This window comes from Triticum dicoccoides, chromosome 3B, assembly GCF_002162155.2.
Source record: "Triticum dicoccoides isolate Atlit2015 ecotype Zavitan chromosome 3B, WEW_v2.0, whole genome shotgun sequence".
Lineage (NCBI taxonomy): Eukaryota > Viridiplantae > Streptophyta > Magnoliopsida > Poales > Poaceae > Triticum > Triticum dicoccoides.
In genome coordinates, this window is record NC_041385.1 from 768488360 (window position 1) to 768510789 (window position 22430).

A 22430-nucleotide genomic window follows, 5' to 3' on the forward strand; every position below is an offset into this window, starting at 1 on the left:
CGCTGTCATCGCCCCTCCCTCGTCGGAGCCAGGCAAACCTTGTTGTAGTAAACAGTCGGGAAGTCGTCGTGCTAAGTCCCCATAGAACTAACGCACCAAAATAGCAACCGCCACCAATGAAGAGTGTAGATCAAAAGGATTCAATCTGAAGATACACTAACGAAGACGAACGACAAATAGATCCGAGCAAATACATCAAAGACAGATCCACCGGAGACACACCTACACACGCCTACCGATGTTGCTAGAGGCATCACCAGAACGGGGACTAGACGGGAAAACTTTATACCGATGGAGAAGATCGATGCAATAGTATGATCCGCCGTCTGATGGGAATAGTTTCCCAACAAAAATACACAGACAACCGGACTTCGCGATGACGCTAGGAGCGCATGACAAAAATAAAGCGAAAATCGACTTTGGAAAATATCTTTTCTTAGACAAACTCTGGAAAATATCTATTCGCCGCACGTTGCGCCGAGCTGTCGACGCAACGCACAGCCGAAACCATGTAGCGCTACAAATGGGCCAGCCCACTTTACTAAACTAGCCAGCCGTATTTCGCAACCATCGACTCACAACGGTTTTCCGCAATTTATTGTTTTTTCTTTTATTTTGTTTTTATATTTATGTTTCTTTTGTTTTTCAATTTTTTTATTTATCAGTTTTTAGTTTTTCGTCCTTTGTTTCTTATTTTATTTATCTTGATTTCTTTATTTTCAAAAAAAAGTAATTTAAAAAAAATCATGTTTTCTAGTTAAATTTTTTGAAATGTTCTTATTTTCAAAGTTTGTTCAATAATTCAGAAAATGTTTGCACTTTTCGAAAATGGTTTGGGATTTAAATGAATGAATGTTTGTGTTTTTATAAATATTTCAGAGTGTCAAAAATATTTCTGTTTTCAAATTTTCCTCTCAAACTTAAAAAATGTTCACGATTTTTAAAATTTTACAGGAATTTAAAATGTTTTTGGCGCTTTAAAAAACCAGAATTTCAAAAAATAATATTCATGTTCTTCAATAAAATAGTCAGAACTTCAAAAACTGTTTGCATGTATAAAAAATTATTCCCGTTTTAATAAGTATTCACATTTTCATGAAAATCGTGTTTGAAGTTTTGAAAAATGCTTTTAAAACTGTCACTGTCTAGACACCGTAGCTGATCAGTTCCAATGGCTAGTGACAAGCTCAAACCAGCGGAGTTCTTGAGTCCCAAACCTCACAGGCGCTGCTTAAATGCCTCATATAGGAGGTCCCATCAAGTTTGCACAAAGATTTGCAACAAATAGATCAGACGGAACACAACTTAGATGAGACATTATTAAGCAACCTGTTGAAGACTTTCCCTGTCAGACATGCATGTATGGACGCATAGAAACACGCAGAGTTGATGATGATGTTCCTGTCGCTACTAAAGGCATGTGGGGTGGATGGTGGATGCTTCCATTGAGATGAATTGTCGCCGAGTCAGCAAATATGCAGCATGTTTGACCAGTCGTCGAATGACCAGTCGGCAGCTGTAGTCTGTAGAATGTAGATGCATCTTATCCTCAGCTGATCTTCTTGGTAGGTCTTCTTCTCTGACTAGTTACAATGTTACATACCACTCCAATATACTTAGGCTTCAATGCTCAGCAAGTGGTCCGAGTGCTCTGCCGACAGGATGAGGATGTACTCACATGCTCTGCTCGTTCTCCTCCTCTGCTCTCTCCTCGCCGGCGCGGCCAACGCCGAGCCCTCTCGGGAGCTTACTTACAAGGATTGCCACCCCGACGACAAGGCGGTGCTGCTCGCCTTCCCGGAGTCCTGGTCCTCGTCATGGGCGCCCGACACACCCTGCTGCGACTGGTTCGCCGTCGCCTGCGCCCGCTCCACCGCCCGCGTCGTGGGCTTCTCCGTCTTCCAGGACCCCAACTTCACGGGCACAATCCCCAGCGCCATCGCCGGTCTCACCCACCTGGAAGACCTTTTCCTACACCACCTCCCGGGGCTATCGGGCCCCATACCGTCGGCGATAGGCAAGCTCACCAATCTCTCTAGGCTCGAAATCTTATGGACGGCCGTGTCGGGCCCCGTGCCGTCCTCCTTGGGCAAGCTCAAGAAGCTCACCCAGCTCGACCTCTCCTTCAACTCGCTCAGCGGCGCTATCCCGGTGACGCTGGGCGCCATCCCCGGCATCACCCTCAGCCGCAACCGCCTCACCGGCGCCATCCCCCAGATGTTCCTCAGCGAGTCCGCCGGCCAGGACGTCTACCTCGACGTGTCGCACAACAACCTCACCGGCCCCATACCGGCCTCGTTCGCTGCAGTGAACTTCACGCACCTCGACCTCTCGCGCAACGCCCTGACCGGCGACGCGTCCGGCCTCTTCGGGCGCGGGAAGGAACTGCAGTACATCAACCTGTCCCGCAACGCCTTTGATTTCTACCTGTCAGGCGTGGTGGTGCTCCCGGAGAAGCTCTTCCACCTAGATATGAGCCACAATGCCATCCAAGGCAGCATCCCGGCGCAGGTCGCGAACGTGGCCAACCTGCTGGCCTTCAACGTCAGGTACAACAGGCTCTGCGGCCCCGTGCCGGCCGGCGGGAACATGGCGAGGTTCGATCTCTACAGCTTCCAGCACAACAAGTGCCTCTGCGGTGCTCCCCTCCCTCCGTGCAAGAAATAGATGGATTTATCTGCTGGGTTTGACAGAATAACGAGATGTTGATATTCATATGTCGACCAATTCGACTGTATTGATGCCTCCGGATTAAGAATTGTGCTGAAATAAAGTCAAGATGATTATATAGAGAGAGGTGAACTTGCCGGCTAGCTTTGATACTTCCTCTGTTTTTACGAGTGTTTTAAGTAGCGGGCTATACTAAATAGTGATGGACCTCCAAATTAGATATAGTGAAACTATAGTGTGCTATTTTAAACATGAGACCATTTAACGGCACACTATAGCGGGCTTATAGTCGGCTATTTAAAACTATGGTTCTTACTGTCTGACTAAAATTTATCAGTGGAAATCACGAGTTATATGATGTAGAACAAAGATCCTAAATTGTTGGGCCACGGTCAAACTTTAGTTTTACATTATATTTTTTCTTTATTTCCCTTCTGATGTGTTCTTCGGTTTAAAAAGTTTGGGATATTTTAGAGAGATCAACCGTGCAGATTAAAACTTATCTCTTACTTAAAAAGGGTCATATGTATAACTTGTGGACACACCCGTTAAGCGTGACATGGTCAGAAAGTCAACTCTATTTATTTTGACCATTAAGTTCACCGTTATGACAGGTGAGGCCCACACGTCGGCATGTCCTCATCCTCTCTCTCTCTCTCTGTTTGGCATTTCAATAAACACCTTGTGTGCATCGGATAGCACCACCGCGTCGACTATGTGGACGCCGGCGGGAACCTACTTGTTACCTTCCATCGAGGTGAGGATGCTCCACGACCCCTTGCGCTTCCCGAACTACACCTTTCACACGCTCATGGTGGTCGTGGCCAGTAAAACAAGGTGCTTCATGAGCTACACGTTCAGTCGGGTAGCACCACAACAGCTTCAGTCGATGAGAGCAGCGGCCCATGGCAAGTCCAGTTCAGCAAGTGCGGCGGCCCGCGGCAAGTCTAGTTTGGCTGGTGTAAAAAATCAGATTTTAAAAATGTTCACAGAATTGTAAAAAAAATGCACATGAATTTAATAATATTATGAATTTAAATGTGTTGCTATTTTTTTAGAAAAATCATAAAGTTTTGAAACTGTGTGTGAATTAAAAAAGCAAAATTTAAAAATGGTCACGAAAATTTGAAATATGTGTTGACAAATTTAAAATTGATCATGAACGTTGGGAAATGTAAATTAAAAATCACCAATAATATTAATAATAAAGAAAAAAATAGAAAAACCATACCAAGAAGGATGAGAACCGGGGGAAACCTAGCAGAATTTTTTTTTTTAAAACGAGAGAAAAAAAACACTACTATCTAAACTAGCGGGTGAACCTTCTTACTGTGCCTGGCCATCACGGACCCTGTGCGAAGAATAAATTCTATGCAACGTGTAGAGAGGAAATTTCTCCAAGGGGTAGTTCTAAAAAAAACTCATATGAGGAAAAGGAAGAAGCCCACCTTAGTTAGTTGGAGGCCATGCCCATGATGACGGCCCATGTCGCCCAGTACTCGGTAAAGAAAAACATGTCGCCCGTGATGATGAGCGTGTCCTGCAAGCAGCCGCCACCGCAGTCGAAAGCGAGTACAACAAACTCCCCGCCGACGCTGCAGATTCGAGACAAACGCCCGCTGACCTAGCAGCCACGGGGATCGTGGAGCACGTTGGCCGTGAGATCGACGAGATCGTCGCCGCCGGGGGCGTCGTCCCTTGCTACGAATTAGAGTTGGAAATACCCCAGGTCTGTATAACCCTGGTCTACGAGCCCAAGGCGCTGCTCCTCGCCTGCAAAGAAGCTGCCACCGGAGTCGTGGCACTCTGTGGCCGAAAGCGCCGCCGTGAGCGTGAGCCTGATGGGGTGTGCGCCATCTGTTTGTTGGGCTTGGAGGCTGAGGAGGACGAGGAGAAGGTCCGGCTGCCGTGCTCCCATGCCTTCCATACACCGTGCATCGAGCCGTGGTTCGACAGGGCGTCGACGTGCCCGACTTGCCGGCTTCACATTATGGAGTGCTTTAGCTTTCTCAGATCAGCGGCTCCAAGGAGCCGGAGATGAACCACCATTCCTAAATGACGTAGACCCTGGAGGTGATATATGGTTCATACTCCATGATGAACTAGTTACCTCCAAGCATTGTATAATATAGTTGCAGGCTTTCACTGCATTGTGGTGGTTTGGTTATTTGTCAAGAGAGACATCTCTAGCTTGTCAGTTGTCACTGGTGCTAGTTTCAGTTTCTGGGTGACTGGCATGGTTTCGGGAGCGGAGCATTGCCGCAGAGACACCTGTTGTGCTCCAAGCTGTGGATACCGAACCTCGCCGCGGCGCCGTCCGGCACCGCACGCACCGCAGAGCCGGTTGTAGCTGACGTCGGTCAGATTCGCCAGCAGCGCCGGGATGCGGGACATGCATGTTGCGGTTGTAGATCCTCTTGTGGCGTGGCCGGGCACGGGGCCGGCGACGCCGTCGTCCAGCAGGATGTCAAGGCTGACAACGCGGCCCGTGGAGCCTTCGTCCAGACAGGAAATAACCATGTCTCATCTAACTCCTGCATTGTTGGAATTTACACGAAGATTCGTACGGATGGCCGGCTCCCGTATCCATGTCGGCAGAATGAACCCCCGTTCACAGACAGATACGGTGTCTGGTTTGAATTCAATGTTGGAGATGCCCTTATCATGTTATCAGTTGAATGAAAGATGAAGATGGGGGCTGGGGGAATGCGGATCGAGGGAACAAGCACAATGTTCTGTACCTGTCATGAACTACATTGCTCTGAGATTGCTTGGGGAGGGGCTGGATTCATGTGGAGCCATGCTGCAAGCTCGGAGTTGGATGAGACCACCCTGTGGACGATTCTTTCTTTCTGTATGTAGAAAAAATAATTTTAATGTCCAAGTACGTGTGTGTACATTTTCTTTTGTAATTTTTGATTCCAAAGGGAATGGAATATAAGATGGGCAGCCTGGATTTATGGCTTCTTTTTTTTGACTTTGTATACTTATCTTGTAGTACTACATATTTATGCGGCATTTTTTTGCGGGGGACTTTCGATCTATCCATATTAGGGATGTAAGTGGCAAATAAATGGCGTCCGCAATCCCGTTTAATTAGTTTTTGTTAGCTTGATAATTCATTTTCCTCAAACAAACAAAAAACCTTTTTAAACTATCATATCATAAGTGGACTTTAAACGAGATTAAACGGGACCCGGTTGACATCCCTAATCCATATTCAATCATGACAATACAACGAACACAAGAAATTTTAAAATTTACATCCAGATTCGTAGACCACCTAGAGACGACTACAAATACTGAAGCGAGTCGAAGGCGCATCGTCATCATTGCCCCTTTCTCATCGGAGCTGGGCACAAGTTGTTGTGGTAGACAGTCTGAAATTCGTCGTACTAAGGCCCCACAGGACTAATGCACCAGAACAGCAATCGCCACCAACGAAAAGAAGTTTAGATCGGAAGGATTCAACCTGAAGATACATGAATAAAGACGAACAAAACCCAGATCCTAGCGGATCCACCAAAACAACCATCGACCGAATCCCCTGAGATCTGTCGGAGACACACCTGTACACGCCCTTCGACGATGCTAGACGCACCACCGAGATGGGGCTAGGTGGGGAGAACCTTATTCCAGCTTCAAGAAGCCGTTGCAGACTCGTCTTCCTGAGAGCAGGACACAAACTCTAACAAAACTTGAAGAAGCACCTACAAACGGAGCCCTTCTGTCGGCAAGGACCATGATCCACTGCGCACCCATGGCCCCAGGCCCGGCCCTGATGGGGGGGCAGGGGGGGCGGCCGCCCCGGGCCCCCAACATCTAGGGGCCCCCTCCCAGACATGCTATACGCAGGTCGCCCATAGGCCAGTACCTTCTCCAGAACGAAATTGCCTCCATAAACCTAGGCTCACCGCAAAAATCGAAAGGAAAGCCTAGGCAAAACTAGGCAAGGGTGCAATCAGCAATTCATTACTTTCATCTCCCGAAACGAAATAAGGCCATACGATTGTAACTTGACAGACGTGAGATCGGATCCCTAATTCACTCCCTATTCCCTTTTTCTTGGCCCCGAACTTCAGATTCCGCTACTAGAGAATACTCCGGCGACCTGGTCCCAAACATCATATGGGAGTACTATCTGCCGGCGGCGTGCGAGTGTGAGTCGTAGCTGGGCGTGGCCATGCATGACTCACACGCACATCATCAGGCCATGGCGATTGACAGCGCCGAGCCCGTCCGCTATCCACTTTGCAGGCGCTGCGAGAACATCGCCGAGTGCCTCCGTCCACATCATGTTGTTGTGGAGCGCGTAATCATGAACGCCGATCAGCCGATGTGATTGTTCTCAGGTATATCATCTCTATTCCCTATTAATTACACTGCCCTCATCATCTATTTACTGTCATTTAGCCTTGTTCGGCACTGCATAGCTGGGTTTTTTCGATGTTTTCCGGGATCAATGGATGTCTAACGTTAGGTGTTTTTTTTCTCTTCATGCATATGTCTGTCCCCAATAGAAGAATGAGTGATGATTTCTTGCCATGCAATGATACAAATCATGGCCTAACCACTAGGACGTGGATGTCCAGCAGGATTTTAGAAGAAATTTTTAGGTATAATATGTAAAAAATATTAGTTGTGAATATCAAAATTGGATGCACTTAAGTGTTCATTATTATTGTCCCTTTTTCTAGGGGCCCCGAATTTTTGACTTGCCCCGGGCCCCCAAAATCTCAGGACCGGGCCTGCATGGCCCTATGCCCACAGAAGATGTGGCAGATCGACGGCGCCACCAACGGGAGGCAGAAACCCTAGCCACCTTTTCTTGAAGAGACAAAGGAATAACCGCTTGTTCTATGAGGGAAGCTCTATTTATGCGTGATTTGAACCTAATGAGATCCTCTGTTTGACATTTCCGCCAACTTCTTGCATTTGGTTCTTGGGGTATAAGACTTGTCCAGTAACAACCCATTGCCACCGGAACCATTGGGGCATATGGGATTTTTCAACCTAAGAGCATCTTCAACAGATGCCCAACGCGTGGCGCGCTAAAATCTGGTTTGCGGCGCGCGCAACGCCGGGTTTGACGCGTCGTCCAGCGCTTGCTCCAGCAGTAGCGCTAAAATGCGGCGCGCGCGCTGGTCCAGCAGCGCGCTAAAATGCAGCACGCGTGAGCAGCCGGCGCACACATTTGTTCATTTTGGACACAAATTTCACACTTCAACACAAAACACATGGCATATATTGAATCACAAACATCATTCGAACCAAGTTCGTGCCCAAAAGTTCATGCCCATAAGTTCAAATTCATGCCCACAACATAACTAAACCAAGTTCAACATGCAAACCAAGTTTATGATGACACAAACGAAAGACACAAGAATAAAGCCTTGTCCTCGTCTTCATCTTCATCCTCTTCCTCCGAAGACGATTATTCCTCCTCCGAAGACGATTCTTCCTCCTCCTCTTCATTGTTGCGCGTCGTATCATCATCAAGTGGAGCTCGGAAGGTGTTGCCAAGATCTTGAACGGCATCTTCATGCGAAGGTGGCACACTGACGCCCAGAGGTGCACCCATGCCCCCAATGAGAGACGCAAAACTCATGCCACCCATGTCACCCATGTCGTCCAAGCCGCCCGGAGGTGCTCCAAAGCCACTCATGCCTCTCATGGTCTCCAAGGTAGCTCCAAAGCCACCCATGGAACCCATGCCGCCCAAGGTAGCTCCAAAGCCACCCATGGAACCCATGCCGCCAAAGCCACCGACACCCATGCCGCCACCGCCACCCATCACTAGTAGAAAAAGGGCCTACAGTCCCGGTTGGTGAGGGCCTTTAGTCCCGGTTCATGAACCGGGACTAAAGGGTCGGTACTAATGCCCTGACCCTTTAGTCCCGGTTCAATCCAGAACCGGGACAGATGGGCCTCCACGTGGCCTGTCCGCTAAGCCCAGGCAGGAGGGCCTTTGGTCCCGGTTGGTGGCACCAACCGGGACCAATAGGCATCCACGCGTCAGCATTTCTGTGGCTGGGGTTTTTGTTTTTTTTTTGAAAGGGGGGGGGGTTGGGGGTTTTGGAGGGTTAATTTAGGTGTTTCATATATTATGCTATAGCTAGCTAATTAATAGAGAGAAGTGTCCTCTCTTTTGTCCGTGCTTGGTCGACGCTACGTACCATACATACGTATAGAGAGGACTAGCTAGACACGCTAGCTAGCTAGTAAGCAAACAGAAGATCGTCATGAACATATATGCATATAGAGAGAAGTGATATCGACCACCTCTCCTTCTCCGAGAGATTGGTCGAACAACAAGTTCTCGTATATCTATCCGACACTACCGGCTACATATATACAATAATTATCTTTTACAAATATATAATCTCCTAAAATACGGACGTGTGGTCCACATAGTATTCTCCGTCTTCAGCGATCACGTGGTCAAGAAAGAATGCCGCCAAGTCCTCTTGAATTGCTCGCATGCGGTCTGGTGCTAGGAGTTCATCCCGCATCCGAAACATCTAATTTTAAGAAGGGGGTCAATACATATATATATATGAATGAATGAAACTCAACACAAATGATGGTAATAAAATAAAATTGTGAATATTGTTATTTACGCACTTCATATTGTTTGTCGGAGTAGCCCCGCTCACAGGTCGTGTGGCGGATGGACTCGCAAATGTAGTATCCACAGAAATCATTCCCTTGTTCCTGCCACAACAACATTACAAGAAATAGAGGTCAATCAAACTGATAATTAGGAAGCATGCTAAATGGTATTGATGAAACTAGCGCTTGAATCACTAGGAGATGCCTGGAATATGCTACTGAAGGAAATATGCCCTAGAGGCAATAACAAAGTTATTATTTATTTCCTTATAATCATGATAAATGTTTATTATTCATGCTAGAATTGTATTTACCGGAAACATAATACATGTGTGAATACATAGACAAACAGAGTGTCACTAGTATGCCTCTACTTGACTAGCTCGTTAATCAAAGATGGTTATGTTTCCTAACCATGAACAATGAGTTGTTATTTGATTAACGAGGTCACATCATTAGTAGAATGATCTGATTGACATGACCCATTCCATTAGCTTAGCACCCGATCGTTTAGTATGTTGCTATTGCTTTCTTCATGACTTATACATGTTCCTATGACTATGAGATTATGCAACTCCCGTTTACCGGAGGAACACTTTGGGTACTACCAAACGTCACAACGTAACTGGGTGATTATAAAGGAGTACTACAGGTGTCTCCAATGGACGATGTTGGGTTGGCGTATTTCGAGATTAGGATTTGTCACTCCGATTGTCGGAGAGGTATCTCTGGGCCCTCTCGGTAATACACATCACATAAGCCTTGCAAGCATTACAACTAATATGTTAGTTGTGAGATGATGTATTACGGAACGAGTAAAGAGACTTGCCGGTAACGAGATTGAACTAGGTATTGGATACCGACGATCGAATCTCGGGCAAGTAACATACCGATGACAAAGGGAACAACGTATGTTGTTATGCGGTCTGACCGATAAAGATCTTCGTAGAATATGTAGGAGCCAATATGGGCATCCAGGTCCCGCTATTGGTTATTGACCGGAGACGTGTCTCGGTCATGTCTACATTGTTCTCGAACCCGTAGGGTCCGCACGCTTAAGGTTAGGATGACAGTTATATTATGAGTTTATGCATTTTGATGTACCGAAGGTTGTTCGGAGTCCCGGATGTGATCACGGACATGACGAGGAGTCTCGAAATGGTCGAGACGTAAAGATTGATATATTGGAAGCATATATTTGGATATCGGAAGTGTTCCGGGTGAAATCGGGATTTTACCGGAATACCGAGAGGGTTACCGGAACCCCCCGGGAGCTATTTGGGCCATAGTGGGCCTTAGTGGAAAAGAGAAGGGGCTGCCCTAGATGGGCTGCGCCCCCCCCTTCCCCTAGTCCTATTAGGACTAGGAGAGGTGGCCGGCCCCCTCCTCCTCTTTTCCCCTCCGAGGAATCCTAGTTGGACTAGGATTGGAGGGGGAATCCTACTCCCAGAGGGAGTAGGACTCTCCTGCGCCTCCCCCCCTTGGCCGGCCAGCCTCCCCTCCTCTCCTCCTTTATATACGGAGGCAGGGGCACCTCTAAACACACAAGTTGACACAAGTTGATCCACGTGATCTATTCCTTAGCCGTGTGCGGTGCCCCCTGCCACCATATTCCTCGATAATACTGTAGCGGAGTTTAGGCGAAGCCCTGCTGCTGTAGTTCATCAAGACCGTCACCACGCCGTCGTGCTGACGAAACTCTTCCCCGACACTTTGCTGGATCGGAGTCCGGGGATCGTCATCGAGCTGAACGTGTGCTCGAACTCGAAGGTGCCGTAGTTTCGGTGCTTGATCGGTTGGATCGAGAAGACGTACGACTACTTCCTCTACGTCGTGTCATCGCTTCCGCAGTCGGTCTGCGTTGGGTACGTAGACAATACTCTCCCCTCGTTGCTATGCATCACATGATCTTGCGTGTGCGTAGGAAATTTTTTGAAATTACTACGAAACCCAACAGTGGCATCCGAGCCTAGGTTATTGATGTTGATGTTATATGCACGAGTAGAACACAAGTGAGTTGTGGACGATACAAGTCATACTGCCTACCAGCATGTCATACTTTGGTTCGGCGGTATTGTTGGACGAGACGACCCAGACCAACCTTACGCGTACGCTTACGCGAGACCGGTTCCCTCGACGTGCTTTGCACAGAGATGGCTTGCGGGCGACTGTCTCTCCATCTTTAGTTGAACCAAGTATGGCTACGCCCGGTCCTTGCGAAGGTTAAAACGGAGTCTATTTGACAAACTATCGTTGTGGTTTTGATGCGTAGGTGAGATTGGTTCTTACTTAAGCCCGTAGCAGCCATGTAAAAACATGCAACAACAAAGTAGAGGACGTCTAACTTGTTTTTGCAGGGCATGTTGTGATGTGATATGGTCAAGGCATGATGCTGAATTTTATTGTATGAGATGATCATGTTTTGTAACCAAGTTATCGGCAACTGGCAGGAGCCATATGGTTGTCGCTTTATTGTATGCAATGCAATCGTGATGTAATGCTTCACTTTATTACTAAACGGTAGTGATAGTCGTGAAAGCATAAGATTGGCAAGACGACAACGATGCTACGATGGAGATCAAGGTGTCGCGCCGGTGACGATGGTGATCATGACGGTGCTTCGGAGATGGAGATCACAAGCACAAGATGATGATGGCCATATCATATCACTTATATTGATTGCATGTGATGTTTATCTTTTTATGCATCTTATCTTGCTTTGATTGACGGTAGCATTATAAGATGATCTCTCACTAAATTATCAAGAAGTGTTCTCCCTGAGTATGCACCGTTGCCAAAGTTCGTCATGCCCAGACACCACGTGATGATCGGGTGTGATAAGCTCTACGTCCATCTACAACGGGTGCAAGCCAGTTTTTGCACACGCAGAATACTCAGGTTAAACTTGACGAGCCTAGCATATGCAGATATGGCCTCGGAACACGGAGACCGAAAGGTCGAGCGTGAATCATATAGTAGATATGATCAACATAAACGATGTTCACCATTGAAAACTACTCCATCTCACGTGATGATCGGTCATGGTTTAGTTGATTTGGATCACGTAATCACTTAGAAGATTAGAGGGATGTCTATCTAAGTGGGAGTTCTTAAGTAATATGATTAATTGAACTTAAATTTATCATGAACTTAGTACCTGATAGTATCTTGCTTGTTTATGTTGATTGTAGATAGATGGCTCGTGCTGTTGTTCCGTTGAATTTTAATGTGTTCCTTGAGAAAGCAAAGTTGAAAAATGATGGTAGCAATTACACGGACTGGGTCCGTAACTTGAGGATTATCCTCATTGCTGCACAGAAGAATTACGTCCTGGAAGCACCGCTGGGTGCCAGGCCTGCTGCTGGAGCAACGCCAGATGTTATGAACGTCTGGCAGAGCAAAGCTGATGACTACTCGATAGTTCAGTGTGCCATGCTTTATGGCTTAGAATCGGGACTTCAACGACGTTTTGAACGTCATGGAGCATATGAGATGTTCCAGGAGTTGAAGTTAATATTTCAAGCAAATGCCCGGATTGAGAGATATGAAGTCTCCAATAAGTTCTATAGCTGCAAGATGGAGGAGAACAGTTCTGTCAGTGAGCATATACTCAAAATGTCTGGGTATAATAATCACTTGATTCAATTGGGAGTTAATCTTCCGGAGGATTGCGTCATCGACAGAATTCTCCAATCACTGCCACCAAGCTACAAGAGCTTCGTGATGAACTATAATATGCAAGGGATGAACAAGACTATTCCCGAGCTCTTCGCAATGCTGAAAGCTGCAGAGGTAGAAATCAAGAAGGAGCATCAAGTGTTGATGGTTAACAAAACCACTAGTTTCAAGAAAAAGGGAAAAGGGAAGAAGAAGGGGGACTTCAAGAAGAACAGCAAGCAAGTTGCTGCTCAAGAGAAGAAACCCAAGTCTGGACCTAAGCCTGAAACTGAGTGCTTCTACTGCAAGCAGACTGGTCACTGGAAGCGGAACTGCCCCAAGTATTTGGCGGATAAGAAGGATGGCAAGGTGAACAAAGGTATATGTGATATACATGTTATTGATGTGTACCTTACTAGAGCTCGCAGTAGCACCTGGGTATTTGATACTGGTTCTGTTGCTAATATTTGCAACTCAAAACAGGGACTACGGAATAAGCGAGCACTGGCAAAGGACGAGGTGACGATGCGCGTGGGAAACGGTTCCAAAGTCGATGTGATCGCGGTCGGCACACTACCTCTACATCTACCTTCGGGATTAATATTAGACCTAAATAATTGTTATTTGGTGCCAGCGTTGAGCATGAACATTATATCTGGATCTTGTTTAATGCGAGACGGTTATTCATTTAAATCAGAGAATAATGGTTGTTCTATTTATATGAGTAATATCTTTTATGGTCATGCACCCTTAAAGAGTGGTCTATTTTTATTAGATCTCGATAGTAGTTATACACATATTCATAATGTTGAAACCAAAAGATGCAGAGTTGATAATGAAAGTGCAACTTATTTGTGGCACTGTCGTTTAGGTCATATCGGTGTAAAGCGCATGAAGAAACTCCATACTGATGGACTTTTGGAACCACTTGATTATGAATCGCTTGGTACTTGCGAACCGTGCCTCATGGGTAAGATGACCAAAACACCGTTCTCCGGTTCTATGGAGAGAGCAACAGATTTGTTGGAAATCATACATACCGATGTGTGCGGTCCAATGAATATTGAGGCTCGTGGCGGATATCGTTATTTTCTCACTTCACAGATGACTTAAGCAGATATGGGTATGTCTACTTAATGAAACATAAGTCTGAAACATTTGAAAAGTTCAAAGAATTTCAGAGTGAAGTTGAAAATCATCGTAACAAGAAAATAAAGTTTCTACGATCTGATCGTGGAGGAGAATATTTGAGTTACGAGTTTGGTGTACATTTGAAAAACTGTGGAATAGTTTCGCAACTCACGCCACCCGGAACACCACAGCGTAATGGTGTGTCCGAACGTCGTAATCGTACTTTACTAGATATGGTGCGATCTATGATGTCTCTTACCGATTTACCGCTATCGTTTTGGGGTTATGCTATAGAGACGGCCGCATTCACGTTAAATAGGGCACCATCAAAATCCGTTGAGACGACGCCTTATGAACTGTGGTTTGGCAAGAAACCAAAGTTGTCGTTTCTTAAAGTTTGGGGCTGCGATGCTTATGTGAAAAAACTTCAACCTGATAAGCTCGAACCCAAATCGGAGAAATGTGTCTTCATAGGATACCCAAAGGAAACTGTTGGGTACACCTTCTATCACAGATCCGAAGGCAAGACATTCGTTGCTAAGAATGGATCATTTCTAGAGAAGGAGTTTCTCTCGAAAGAAGTGAGTGGGAGGAAAGTAGAACTTGACGAGGTAACTGTACCTGCTCCCTTACTGGAAAGTAGTTCATCACAGAAAACTGTTTCAGTGACACCTACACCAGTTAGTGAGGAAGCCAATGATAATGATCATGAAACTTCAGATCAAGATACTACTGAACCTCGTAGATCAACTAGAGTAAGATCCGCGCCAGAGTGGTACGGTAATCCTGTTCTGGAAGTCATGCTACTAGATCATGATGAACCTACGAACTATGAAGAAGCGATGGTGAGCCCAGATTCCGCAAAGTGGCTTGAAGCCATGAAATCTGAGATGGGATCCATGTATGAGAACAAAGTATGGACTTTGGTTGACTTGCCCGATGATCGGCAAGCAATTGAGAATAAATGGATCTTTAAGAAGAAGACTGACGCTGATGGTAATGTTACTGTCTACAAAGCTCGACTTGTCGCAAAAGGTTTTCGGCAAGTTCAAGGGATTGACTACGATGAGACCTTCTCACCCGTAGCGATGCTTAAGTCCGTCCGAATCATGTTAGCGATTGCCGCATTTTATGATTATGAAATTTGGCAGATGGATGTCAAAACTGCATTCTTGAATGGATTTCTGGAAGAAGAGTTGTATATGATGCAACCGGAAGGTTTTGTCGATCCAAAGGGAGCTAACAAAGTGTGCAAGCTCCAGCGATCCATTTATGGACTGGTGCAAGCCTCTCGGAGTTGGAATAAACGTTTTGATAGTGTGATCAAAGCATTTGGTTTTATACAGACTTTCGGAGAAGCCTGTATTTACAAGAAAGTGAGTGGGAGCTCTGTAGCATTTCTGATATTATATGTGGATGACATATTACTGATTGGAAATGATATAGAATTTCTGGATAGCATAAAGGGATACTTGAATAAAAGTTTTTCAATGAAAGACCTCGGTGAAGCTGCTTACATATTAGGCATTAAGATCTATAGAGATAGATCAAAACGCTTAATTGGACTTTCACAAAGCACATACCTTGACAAAATTTTGAAGAAGTTCAAAATGGATCAAGCGAAGAAAGGGTTCTTGCCTGTGTTACAAGGTGTGAAATTGAGTAAGACTCAATGCCCGACCACTGCAGAAGATAGAGAGAATATGAAAGATGTTCCCTATGCATCAGCCATAGGATCTATCATGTATGCAATGCTGTGTACCAGACCTAATGTATGCCTTGCTATAAGTTTAGCAGGGAGGTACCAAAGTAATCCAGGAGTGGATCACTGGACAGCGGTCAAAAACATCCTGAAATACCTGAAAAGGACTAAGGATATGTTTCTCATATATGGAGGTGACAAAGAGCTCATCGTAAAAGGTTACGTTGATGCAAGCTTTGACACTGATCCGGACGATTCTAAATCGCAAACCGGATACGTGTTTACATTAAACGGTGGAGCTGTCAGTTGGTGCAGTTCTAAACAAAGCGTCGTAGCGGGATCTACATGTGAAGCGGAATACATAGCTGCTTCGGAAGCAGCAAATGAAGGAGTCTGGATGAAGGAGTTCATATCCGATCTAGGTGTCATACCTAGTGCATCGGGTCCAATGAAAATCTTTTGTGACAATACTGGTGCAATTGCCTTGGCAAAGGAATCCAGATTTCACAAAAGGACCAAACACATCAAGAGACGCTTCAACTCCATCCGGGATCTAGTCCAGGTGGGAGACATAGAGATTTGCAAGATACATATGGATCTGAATGTTGCAGACCCGTTGACTAAGCCTCTTCCACGAGCAAAACATGATCAGCACCAAAGCTCCATGGGTGTTAGAATCATTACAGTGTAATCTAGATTATTGACTCTAGTGCAAGTGGGAGACTGAAGGAAATATGCCCTAGAGGCAATAATAAAGTTATTATTTATTTCCTTATGATCATGATAAATGTTTATTATTCATGCTAGAATTGTATTTACCGGAAACATAATACATGTGTGAATACATAGACAAACAAAGTGTCACTAGTATGCCTCTACTTGACTAGCTCGTTAATCAAAGATGGTTATGTTTCCTAACCATGAACAATGAGTTGTTATTTGATTAACGAGGTCACATCATTAGTAGAATGATCTGATTGACATGACCCATTCCATTAGCTTAGCACCCGATCGTTTAGTATGTTGCTATTGCTTTCTTCATGACTTATACATGTTCCTATGACTATGAGATTATGCAACTCCCGTTTACCGGAGGAACACTTTGGGTACTACCAAACGTCACAACGTAACTGGGTGATTATAAAGGAGTACTACAGGTGTCTCCAATGGTCGATGTTGGGTCGGCGTATTTCGAGATTAGGATTTGTCACTCCGATTGTCGGAGAGGTATCTCTGGGCCCTCTCGGTAATACACATCACATAAGCCTTGCAAGCATTACAACTAATATGTTAGTTGTGAGATGATGTATTACGGAACGAGTAAAGAGACTTGCCGGTAACGAGATTGAACTAGGTATTGGATACCGACGATCGAATCTCGGGCAAGTAACATACCGATGACAAAGGGAACAACGTATGTTGTTATGCGGTCTGACCGATAAAGATCTTCGTAGAATATGTAGGAGCCAATATGGGCATCCAGGTCCCGCTATTGGTTATTGACCGGAGACGTGTCTCGGTCATGTCTACATTGTTCTCGAACCCGTAGGGTCCGCACGCTTAAGGTTACGATGACAGTTATATTATGAGTTTATGCATTTTGATGTACCGAAGGTTGTTCGGAGTCCCGGATGTGATCACGGACATGACGAGGAGTCTCAAAATGGTCGAGACGTAAAGATTGATATATTGGAAGCCTATTTTTGGATATCGGAAGTGTTCCGGGTGAAATCGGGATTTTACCGGAATACCGAGAGGGTTACCGGAACCCCCCGGGAGCTATTTGGGCCATAGTGGGCCTTAGTGGAAAAAAGAAGGGGCTGACCTAGATGGGCTGCGCCCCCCCTTCCCCTAGTCCTATTAGGACTAGGAGAGGTGGCCGGCCCCCTCCTCCTCTTTTCCCCTCCGAGGAATCCTAGTTGGACTAGGATTGGAGGGGGAATCCTACTCCCAGAGGGAGTAGGACTCTCCTGCGCCTCCCCCCCTTGGCCGGCCAGCCTCCCCTCCTCTCCTCCTTTATATACGGAGGCAGGGGCACCTCTAAACACACAAGTTGACACAAGTTGATCCACGTGATCTATTCCTTAGCCGTGTGCGGTGCCCCCTGCCACCATATTCCTCGATAATACTGTAGCGGAGTTTAGGCGAAGCCCTGCTGCTGTAGTTCATCAAGATCGTCACCACGCCGTCGTGCTGACGAAACTCTTCCCCGACACTTTGCTGGATCGGAGTCCGGGGATCGTCATCGAGCTGAACGTGTGCTCGAACTCAGAGGTGCCGTAGTTTCGGTGCTTGATCGGTTGGATCGAGAAGACGTACGACTACTTCCTCTACGTCGTGTCATCGCTTCTGCAGTCGGTCTGCGTTGGGTACGTAGACAATACTCTCCCCTCGTTGCTATGCATCACATGATCTTGCGTGTGCGTAGGAAAAATTTTGAAATTACTACGAAACCCAACAGCTACTATATAGTACTTACTTTCGGGTGCCTAAATTGCAGCTTCTTGGGTAGTCCCGGAGCTTTTTTGGTGAATTTTCTCCAAGCCCTGCCATACAAAGAAAACAATTACTTGATATCAGAAATGAACAAAGTTGCTGATATGATGGATAATGATCGATTTAACTTACTTCTCGAGCATTTCAGTCATGTTCGCATACTCCTTGGGATCTTTTCGCTTGGAGTCTAAGACAGTTACTACTCCCTTCTCAAGCTTAATCTCTAGGAGAATATAGTGGTAGCTGCGCACACATGCATAACTCATCAATATTACATTACTATAACCTGAACTAATAAGGAAACCGAATATGCCACAAGACAGTAACACTCACTTGAAGTTGTAAGGAAAGAGTATTATATCTTTGTGTTCATTTATTTCCAACGATCGTAGCAAGTTGGCCTCGGTTTCTTGGGCACGATATTGAACCTCAGTTGCATCTATGAGATACGTGTTAATGAACCCAATATCTCCCACTTGTCTTTTCTTCAATTCGGCGATCTTCAATCTGCATAATATAGTGAGGATAATTATAAATACATGCAAATGAAAGGGCTGAGTTATATAGAGAGACTTAATGACGGAAGTAGTACTACTTACAGACAGTAGGAGGTGACCGTTGCTTTATCGATGGCCAATTGATTGAAAAACTGATAGAACTCCTCAAATGAAATAGGCAACAGTTCAATTCCAAGGAGGTCATGCTCCTTTTTAACTCTCACATACAAAGTACTCCTCCCCTCAGACTCTTTGCAGGTTTTCATGTACCAATCATGCAATCTTCGCATCATCGTTGATAGAGAACTTTCATCTTTGACGAGAGGCTTCCCGTACTCGTATCTTTGTATCTGCACCTCCAAGATATCATAATGTACATCGTCGGGCAGGTAATCTGCAGGATTGCCATAACCGGGCACCATCCTCGGATCGACAATGTCGCTAGCAGGCACCTTGAGCGGGGGGCACGATTGCTTCGCTTGTTCGCCGAGCTGGGCAATTTGTTTCCCAGCTCGTCGTTCTTTCATCCTTTAATCACTTTTAGTACTTCCCGACCTCTCCGCTTCGGCAAATGCCTTTCCAATAATGCGCTCATAGTTGCCTTTCGGCGGAGACTTGGGTGGTTTTGTCAGGGCAGCCAGAGTGCGCTTCGCTTTCACCGGATCTACCTTCTCCTCCGGAGGTGGATGTCTCTTTGCTTTCAACCCTTGAAACCAGTCATCCACTTCGGTCTGCGCGATCTTCGCGTTTTCCTCCTCGCTCCTCTCGTACAGTAACTTCTCTGGAGTCTTCAGAGAAGGACCGAATCTGTATCTCCTCCCGCCTTTGGCTGTACTGCTAGACGCCGGCAGAGTAGACGGAGCGGATGTCTTCTTTCCTTGCTTATGAGGCGGAGGAGAAGGACTGCGACGCGCCGGAGCAGCCGGAGCGGCGGCGGGTCTCTTCCGTCCTTGCTGACGAGGCGGAGAAGGAGGAGGTTGGCTGCTCTGGCGCGCCGGGCAGGCGGAGAAGGAGGCGGAGTGCCGCCATGCGCCGGAGAAGGAGCCGGCCGAGTGCCCTGATCGTCACTCGCCGGAGGAGGAGGCGGTGGAGGAGGCGGAGTGCCCTGACTCGCCGAAGGAGGAGGAGGAGGCGGAGGCGTCCAGTTCGGAAGGTTGATGAGATTCTTCCGCCATAGGCATGAAGTCTTCAGAGCAGAACCCAGCCGATACTCCCCTTCACCGGTAGGGTGGTCAAGCCGGAGGTCCTCAAATCCCTCCGTTATTTCATCGACCATCACCTTGGCATATCCTTCTAGAATCGGCCGGCAGTGAAAAGTTGAGTCGGGTTTAGTAGGATAAACAGAGCCAACAGCCACCTTGACCTTCAAATTGCTCCATTGCGCCATAAGGTGGCAATTTTCAGCATCCGTGATAGCATCCATGGGATAGCTGGCAGGAGCCGTCAAGGCATGTTCTGGCTGAAGCAGCTCGGTGGAAGCCACACTGCTTCTCCGCTGAGATGGCGGGGTAGCTTCGGGGGAAGCTTCGGCAGGTCGTTTGCTGCGATCTGCTTCTCGTTCCTCTAGCCCCATTACCCTTTCGTGCAGCGCCTGCAGTTGGCTCTGCTCCAGTTTCTTCCTCCTCTCCTGGGTTTTGTAACCCCCTGCGTCCGGAAATCCAGCCTTCCACGAAATGGAGCCTGGCGTGCCTCGTGTCCGTCCAGGGTGCTCAGAATTGCCGAGGGCCATTGTGAGCTCGTCCTTCTCCCTATCTGGAACGAACGTCCCTTGCTGCGCTGCTTCGATATATTGCTGAAGCCTCTTGACTGGTATGTCCAATTGTTCGTCCGTCCAAATGCACTTCCCTGTTATAGGGTCCAAGGATCCGCCGGCCCCAAAGAACCAAGTCCGGCAACGTTCTGGCCAGTTCATTGTCTCTGGTTCGATCCCTTTATCAAGAAGATCATTCTCAGCCTTGGCCCACTTAGGTCGGGCTACAAGGTAGCCACCTGACCCCGTGCGATGGTGAAGCTTCTTCTTCTCAGCATTTCTCTTGTTTGTCGCCGACATCTTTTTACTCTTTTCTGATGTCTTGTGGGCCACAAATGCGGGCCAGTCATCTCTGATCTTCTCATATTTGCCAATGAATTCTGGTGTCTCATTTTTTTCGACATACCTATTGAGGTCTTTCTTCCAATTCCTGAATAGGTCTGCCATCTTCCTTAGAGCAAAAGACTTGATTAATGGCTCTATAACTGGCTTCTCCGGATCATCCTCCGGCGGTAGGGTGAAATTTGACTTCAGCTCAGTCCAAAGATCCTTTTTCTGCATCTCATGGACATAAGACACCTCAGGGTCTTCGTTCTTAGGCTTATACCATTGCTGGATGCTGATCGGGATCTTGTCCCTAACCAGAACCCCGCACTGAGCAACAAATGCCTTCTTTGTCCGGTAGGGTTCAATCGGTTGGCCGTCGCGCGCGATTTGTATGATCTCAAACTTTTCATCCGAGCTCAACTTTTTCTTCGGGCCTCGTCTCTTTACCGAAGTTGTGCTCGATCCGGAGGGCTAGAAAAAAGAACAAAGACGAGAGTTAATTAATATGTGTACATACCAAAACAATGAATGCATCAATTAGCTAGTCAGCACAGGCTTAACTAATATATATACCTGGCCGGACTCGGTTTGGTGATCACCGGAGCCGTCCTCACGGTCTACTTCTTCACCCTCTCCTTCTTGCACTGGCATTGGGTCATCGGAGCCATGTAAATCATAGCCAGCTGCTTCTTCACCCTCTCCTTCCAGACCAACATTGTCGTTGAGAAACATCAACGAGGAGACGGCATCACTTCCTTGTGCGATTATGTCCCTCAACAACGCTTATTGTGCTTCGTCTCGGGGGGTGTCCATAGTTTCTACAAATATTTACAACATGGCAATTATTATTCAAACATGACAGATATGGATATATTAGTGGCAAACGTAGAACTAGCTAGCTAATCACAATAAGAAATCATATTAGTGGCCTCGACGCTGCTTCTCTAGGGTTTGGGGTGGCCTCGACAACGCTTCAAGGGTTAGGGGGTGGCCTCGAGAACGCTTCAAGCTAGGAGGGGGTAATATCGACCCCCCCCCCACGTGTTGAAGCTATCGGGAGGGGGTCGGCGTTGAACACTACATCTATGTCCCACAAGTGACGTGGGCATCGACGCCCGCGGTAGGGTAGAGGGTCGTGGATCGCCGAGCGGTCGAGGGTCAAGGGGTCGAGGATCGCCGAGGGGTCGGGAGGTTGCCTAGTGTCAAAGGATTCAACAAAAACATGTCTTCATCATTAGGCGAAAGTAACAGGTGCATGATGGTACGAAGCTCTCCAAAGTTATTTTGGAACGGAGTCCCAGATAGGATAATTCGCTTTTTGGTACAAAGTTCAGCAAGAACCTTCCGAATATCGTTATTTGGAAGGCCTTTGCTGAAATTCGTACAAAAAGGCAAATTATCCTATCCGGGACTCCATTACAGAATAACTTTGGAGGACTTCGTACCATCATGCCATGGTTACTTCCGGCTAATGATGAAGCCATGGATTTCTTCAATACTTTGACACTATAGGAACCCTCTCGACCCCTCAGCGATCCTCGACCCCTTGAACCCTCAACGACCCTGGAACCCTCGACCCCTAGACGAT

At 46.6% G+C, this 22430-nt stretch overlaps 1 protein-coding gene across 1 annotated transcript; it reads left to right on the plus strand.

Moving 5' to 3' along the window:
• The first annotated feature begins 1600 nt into the window (after nt 1-1600).
• Nucleotides 1601-2778, plus strand: LOC119282134 (polygalacturonase inhibitor-like). The gene has a single exon (XM_037562456.1). It carries the CDS (start codon nt 1627-1629, stop codon nt 2665-2667), a length of 1041 nt encoding a protein of 346 aa, XP_037418353.1. The 5' UTR covers nt 1601-1626; the 3' UTR covers nt 2668-2778.
• Nucleotides 2779-22430: the final 19652 nt, after the last annotated feature.

Coding starts and splice junctions, on each gene's coding strand:
- LOC119282134 (XM_037562456.1), top strand. CDS start 1,627: ATGCTCAGCAAGTGGTCCGAGTGCTCTGCCGACAGGATGAGGATGTAC.